The following is a 7,097-nucleotide window of genomic DNA, read 5'->3' as shown; positions in this document are numbered from 1 at the left end:
ATCTTTCCTTCCTTTTCCCTTCCTTCTTTCCTCCCATCTTTCCCTTTGTCCTTCCTTACTTCCTTCCTCCCTTCCTTTAACCCTTCATCCTTCCGTCCTTCCTTCCTTCCTTCCTTCCTTTATCCCTTCCTTCCTTCCTTCCTTCCTTCCTTCCTTCCTTCCTTCCTTCCTTCCTTCCTTCCGTCCTTTATCCCTTCGTCCTTCCTTCCTTCCTTCCTTCCTTCCTTCCTTCCTTCCTTCCTTCCTTCCTTCCTTCCTTCCTTCCTTCCTTTCTTCCTTCCTTCCTTCCTTCCTTCCTTCCTTCCTTCCTTCCTTCCTTCCTTCCTTCCTTCCTTCTATCCCTTCTTTCCTTCCTTCCTTGCCCCAGCAGGACAACAGGAGAGTTAAAAACAGGGAGTGAACTAGTGAACTAGTGAACGACGCAGCAGCAGCAAATGTTTTCTTTTCTCTTTGTTTCTCTCTTTCTCTCTTTTCTGTTTTCTCTCTGTTGTTTGCCTCCCTCCCTCTCACTGGAGGGGGGAGGAGAGGGGAGCGAGGGAGGGAGGGAGGGAGGAGGGCTTTTGTGGAGTTTAACGCCTGGATCACAGCTTTGTGTCACTGTGTGTGTGTTTGTGCTGCTCACACACACACACACACACACACACACACACACACACACACACATGCAGCACACGTGCGGCGGCGGCCACCAGCAGCAGCAGCTTCACTCGGCTGCAGCGCGACAAGAGACGTCTCCATCTGGACTGGAGAGAAGGAAGGAGAAGAAGGAGGGAAGGAGTGAAGGAAGAGTGGAAGGATAACGAGGAAAAAGAAAAAGAAGAAGAGGAGGAAGAAGAGGAAGAGGAGTGAGACGTTTGATGCCCGTTGAGATAAAGAGCGTCGGGAGTTTTGAGCGACGAGAGAGAGATGAGAAGATGAAGGGATCCGTTTGGCGCTAGAGGTGGAAGGAAAAGAGAAAGAGAGAGAGAGGGAGGAGAGAGAGCGAGAGGGGGAGGGAGGAGAGGAGGAGTGTGTGTGTTGTGTGTGTCTGTGTGTGTGTCTGTGTGTGTGTGTCAGGGGCTGGACTCAGTCTGTGTGTAAGCAGCAGCAGCAGCAGCAGCAGCGGAGGGAGCTGAGCTGTCAGTCGTTTTTTTCTCTCTCTCTCTCTCTCTCTCTCTCTCTCTGTGTGTGTGTGTGTGTGTGTGTAGTGAAACCGGACCTACCTCTTGTTACACACACATTACACACACAACACACACACACACACACACTCGCTCGCTCACTCACTCTGTCTGCTGCAGGAGTGTGTGTGAGTGTGTGTGTGCGGAGCGAGGAGCTGCAACGGCCCGGGATGTGGAACTATTGTGGGATTAAATTAAATTAAATTAAAACTTTCCTCCTCCTCCGTTGGCGTTGGCAACGGCGACGGCGACGGCAACCATGGCGATGATGATGATGATGGAGATGGAGACAGGATCCTGAGACTCCACAAGAACCAGAAGCAGAGAAGAGAAGAGAAGAGAAGAGAGAAGAGCTGTGGTTGCCGAGCGGCCCATGTGGGCGCTGAGGGATGCGAGAGATCTGAGGAAACCCGGCGCTCCGATGCCCGCCGCCATGCTCCCGTGTCCCGGACCTGGACCTGGATCGGGATCGGGATCGGGATCGGGATCGGGATCGGGACCGGCCGGGTCAGACTGGAGCTTCCAGAACCCGGTCGGCGTGGACTGCAGCTCCCCGGAGCCGCGCTGCATCTGGGTGGCCGTGCTCCGCGGAACGACCACGACCACGAGCTCCACGCCACCGCCTCCTCATCCTCCTCCTCATTCATCTTCATCATCACCTCCTCTTCCTCCTCCTCCTCTTCCTCCTCCCGGCACCATGCACTCCCATCATCAGCCGCGGGTAAGGAGGCGCCGCCTGTCTGAGCATCACCTGCTGCAGGTACACGACGGATCGGCTCCGTAGATGTTCATCATTTATTATTTATTTCCAGAATTTTAAGGGAAAACGTTCCATGGATTCTTTATGTTCAGTTGATCAATAGTCAAGAATCTAGGGGTGGGAATCTTTTACAGTAGAGTATATATATATTTTTTGGGGGCTTTATTCGATAGTCCACAGTAGAGATAGACAGGAAAGGGGGAGGCAGAGAGAGGGGGAATGGAATGACATGCAGGAAAGGGCTGCCCGATGTGGGATGTGGGAATCTTTTACTATCTCACGATTCGATCCAATTCTGAGTTTTGGAGCTACAATTCAATTCAAAACAACAAAACAACGATCAACGATTTGATTCCTAATGATTTCTGCTTCAGTCCATCGGTGTGCAAAGGATCCTCATGATCTGCTCCAGTCTGCTTTGCAAGACAGAATGACTAAAGTGTCTTTTTCACATTTATTATTAGAGTTTTAAACATTTATCCATGTTAGATGGAATTGTTGAAACTGTTGCATAAAAGAAATATCACATATTGCTTAAGTAACAAAATTACAAGTGCCTCTTTATTTTTTAGAAATAGTGCAGTTAAACAGCTGCCTTTTAAATTCTAAGGAAATGGATTTTCCTTAGAATTTGTTTCATTGTTTTATTTTTTTAAATAGATTTTTGGACATTGAGAATTGCGATTCTTATGTGAATGGATTGTTTGGCACAGCCCTACAATAATCTATTGATCAGTTCTCCTCCACCGGTTGAGTCCAAGCTGCTGCTGCTGCTGCTGCTGGTCGTCGTGCTGCCTTCACTGTTTCTCACTTTGTAGGAAAGTTCAGTTTTTAATTTCTGTAGCTTCTCTGTAAACCGATGGTGCGTTCAGGGGAGGCTGGGGGTTTCTGCTTGTTTCGCTGTTTTGGCTGCTTTTCTTTTAAATCTCTCTGTTCAGATACATAGTGTTGTGTCATATTGTGATGCTGTGTGTGTGTGTGTGTGTGTGTGCACGTGTGTGTGTGTGTGTGTGTGCGTGTGTGTGTGTGTGTCCTCTCTGGGTTTTTCTAATTAGCGGTTGAGGACAGATGAAGGTGGAGGCGGCTCAGTGACACTTTTGGTGTTGAGGTGTTGTGTTGGAGTTGTGTGTTGTTGTTTGTTCTTCACATACACACACGCACATGCATACACACACACACACACACACACGCACGCACACACACACACGCACACAGTCTGTGTCAACTGTCAGTTAGACATGAGGACGGGAGGAGAGGGGGGGTGGTGGTTGGAAACATTATTGAACTGATGCCCTGAATACTGAGGGCATCTGTGTGTGTGTGTGTGTACACAGCTGGGACACACACACACACACACGGATTAATTGGTTCGTCCTGTTCTGTTATTTCTCTCTGCGTCACGTGACCTCCTCCTCTATCTGTGACATCATCGGTCTCATGGTCTGTGTTTGTTATGATGTCGTCGTCGTGATGCGTTCAGGCGCTTCAGGTGTTTATGATAAGTCCATGTGATAAGATCAGACAGATAGAGAGAGGATCAAGTTCATTCATGTGAGACGACCATGCGATGTCATCGTCAGGGCAACCTCCACCTGACTGAGGGTCATGCTGCGTTCGAGACGTCTCGGAACTCGGAAAGTTCACTTGAACGCCACCTCATGTTGGAGAAAAGAAAAAATCTACCCCGACTTCTCTGAGAATGAGTTAATCTGACGTCAAGAACAAGAACCACACCATAAAAAGGATAAAACATCCATTAAAATGCATTTTTTAGAGCCGAAATACGTAAAAATGTTATATGAAATATACAAAATTTATTACGGTTTTAATTTTCATAACGACTACAGAAATTTGCCGTCGATTTTATGGAAACGCGTCGAGGTGTTGATGAACATCACGGTGTGTTCAGGGACAGAATCTCTTCAGTTAATGTGGAATAAAACAAAACACGACTAATAAAATACTTTTAGGATCAAGTATTTCTGAACTTAAAGTAAAAATCTATTAAAAAAATACATGAAAACCTTATGAAATATACAATATTTACGTACAGTTACAGATTTACCTACTGATGCTGTGGAACACAGTAAATTAATGTTGATTCTCTTCGATTTTAAATGATCTGTTTCATTATTTTAAAATGCTTCTTTCTTTTTTTAGTTGTTTTTGTGCCCTTTGTAATATTTTAATGCCTTAGCTACGTAGACAAGCTCCAGACTGCCCCTAAATGGAGCCATTCTGCACCTAAATTTGCATCTACTTGGGCACATGCAACCAGTAACTTTGCAGGGTTTTATTGATTTATTTAGTTGTTTTTTTTACACTGTTGAAATGTGGAAGGGATACCTCAAAGAATCTGTCATCACAGGTGTCTAATGAAAAGGAAATATGAATATTTGCTTTGCAAGTCAATTTATTGTGTGTGCCTCTAAACTTTCTGCTTGTGCCCCTTAAATTTTAAGTTCACTGTGCTCCGAGTAAAATATAAGTTAGTGTGGAGCCCTGGTAGGTGAAGCACTGTGAATGCAGAGTTTGTCCCGGTCGGCCATGTTTTTTGGTTATTCTGGTCGTGGCGCGTTCAAGAGTTTACAAGTGGGAAATCTGAGTTCTGAGTCGTCTCCGAGTCGCAGCATTAAATAAACAGATTGAACCCTCGTCACGTAAACAGACGACATGTCTGAGGAGTCATCCTGTAAAAGTTATTCTGAACATCCAGCTCCTCCTCCTCCTCCTCCTCCTCTTCTTCCTCCTCCTCCTCGTCAGGATCCAACATGGCGGCCGTCAGTCAGACTCGTCTCTGGCAGTTGGACGACAACAACAACACGTTTTACAGCTCGAGTAGAAAACCCAGTTTAACCGACGCTGCGTCATCGTCACACATCGACCTGGTTTAACAGACAGTAATGGGGTCGGACTGGTTTTTGAGCACACACACGCACACTGATACTCACACACACACACACACACGCACACTTTCCTATATTGATATTGACAGAGAGGCGTGTGCAAACACACACACACACACACAGACACACACAGACCTACAGTACATGCGTGGCTCATATGTTGTAATGTGAAGATGTTAGTGTGGAGGCAGCAACTGGAGAGTCAGGATGCATTTAGAGCTGCAGAGGCCGGTGAGTTATCAGGGTGGAGGTGTGTGTGTGTGTGTGTGTGTGTTGGGTCATGGTTGGACTGTTGGCAGCTCAGCTCAGCTCAGCTCAGCTCAGCCCGGCCGGTGGCGGTGGCGGCGGCTGCAGACAGACAGAGCGTGGCGGTGGCGGCGGCGGCGGTCAGGATTAAGGGCTCGTCAGCGTTTGTAACGGCCGTTAAAGCTCCACTTTTCAAACAGGTTGCAGCTCTCAGCTGTTTAAAAGAGCATTATTGTTCTGGGCTGCTGCTGGGGTTTTAGCAGCTCCAACCCCCCCTCACCCCTCCTCACCCCCCCCCCAACCGCCGCTGCATTCCTCCCTCCTGCTGCTGCTGCTGCTGCTGCTGCTGCTGGATGCACAGGACAGGAGTGTGTGTGTGTGTGTGTGTGTGTGTGTGTGTGTGTTGCTGCTGCAGGACAATATCATCATGTCCCAGGAAAATCCTCTTACACTGAGAAAATCCATTTTCACTGGATTTGGTGACCGATCGACACCGACACTGTTTGTTTGTTTTTACTATTAACTCGTCACCAGAGTTTCAGTTGTCAACGCCACGATGAACATCCAACAACAGATAAATTCGCCACGTTATTAAAAAAAAAAGTTAAAAAGAAGTTAAACTCACTCGCCCATAAAAGACGTGCTAACCCACTTGCCAAGTGGTCATTGGCCTCTTGGCAAAACGGTTAGCATCGTCGAGACCCGGTTCGAAACCCACTCAGGGCAGGCCAGAACAACATTGGTCATATATGCAGTGGGCAACAATACCCACAATGCACTGCAAAAATTGAGTGAACAAGCGATGTACACTACTTTCTACTCCCGTATCCCACAATGCAATGTGGTCGTGTTTTGCCAGAGAAGAAGAGCAAGATAATTAGCATGTTAGCTACGATTTCTTTAGGTTATTCACCAGTTGACATTGCAAATCAACAAATAGCTCTTTAAACTCCTCAGATGTATTTGCCTTTGCTCCGTTTGCCTCGCCTGAGGAGCAGGAGTTGGGCGAGCAGCATCAGAACAACAACAGGCAGCATTAAATCAATCTAATAAAGAAACCGTTACTAGTCAGTAGCCTAGCTTACGAGCTAAGCTAATAGCCACAGTTCACACACGAGCCGTTACGGCTGACGGTCGGGACACACAACAGTAGTTGACCAAACCAAACTTCCGATATTTCAACAGTTTATTGTCCGAGAAACACAACCAGGGAGAATCACATCATCAAATGTTCCCGCAAGTGTCCGGGTTTTCTTATTTTATTTTCATGTGTCCGGTTTGTTTACGTCACAGCAACACCTGGTGCATCTGCTGACGCAACCACGTTCAGAAAATTACCGTGTGGTGTCCGAATTCTCCTCCCGTCGTTCCCTACATCGTGTAGGATGTAGGCGATAGGGAGTGAGTGAAGGAGTGGATGATTTCAAACACAGCTAATGTTTAATTTATCAGCTAGAGTGTCGTGTTTCCATGACGACTGACCGATCCGACGCAGCCCAGCGAGGGCAATAAGTTGTATACCAAAAAAAAGAATAGATATCGATGTGTTTTTTGTGTGTTGGTACTGTATGTATCTGTTGTCATGACAACCTCAGCGTTTACAGTTTCTACGGCTCTTCACCACGGCTTCAGTCAGTTGTTTAATCTCCTCTCTGTTTGTTTGTTTGTAGTTGACGTGTAAATCGGCTTCTGTGGAAATCTAACTGGTCATGACACACAACCACAGGGCCGAGTGTGTGTGTGTGTGTCTGTGTGTGTGTGTGTGTGTGTGTGTGTGTGTGTGTGTGTGTGTGTTATCAGTGTTTGTTGTTGTCATCAGCTCCAACAGACAAACTGCTGCTCCACATTTTATGCACCAAGACTCTGAAGAAACAGGAAATACCAAATCTCTTCTTCATCTTCTTTTGCCCTCGCCTGAAAAAGACAAGAGCGATCCCCCCCCCCCACATCCACACCACCCCTCACACTGCAAAAACTCTAAATCTTACCAAGAATATTCGTCTTATTTTTTAGTCAAAATGTCAT

The 7,097-nt window shown here is 46.7% G+C and overlaps 1 protein-coding gene across 1 annotated transcript in view; it reads left to right on the top strand.

Annotated features, from left to right (window-relative positions):
* The first annotated feature begins 1,527 nt into the window (after positions 1–1,527).
* The window catches only part of LOC146983011 (rho GTPase-activating protein 23-like), a 49,232-nt gene continuing 43,662 nt past the window's right edge, over positions 1,528–7,097 (top strand). Inside the window, 1 exon segment of the mRNA XM_085784344.1 lies at positions 1,528–1,920. Within this exon segment, the coding sequence (XP_085640470.1) occupies positions 1,534–1,920 (387 nt within the window). The 5' untranslated portion in view covers positions 1,528–1,533.

Source organism: Trachurus japonicus, chromosome 8 (assembly GCF_045865225.1).
Source record: "Trachurus japonicus isolate A0001 chromosome 8, Traja_1.0".
In the NCBI taxonomy this organism is placed as follows: domain Eukaryota; kingdom Metazoa; phylum Chordata; class Actinopteri; order Carangiformes; family Carangidae; genus Trachurus; species Trachurus japonicus.
The sequence above is the reverse complement of the archived record's forward strand: the minus strand, read 5'-3'. Positions and strand labels throughout refer to the sequence as shown.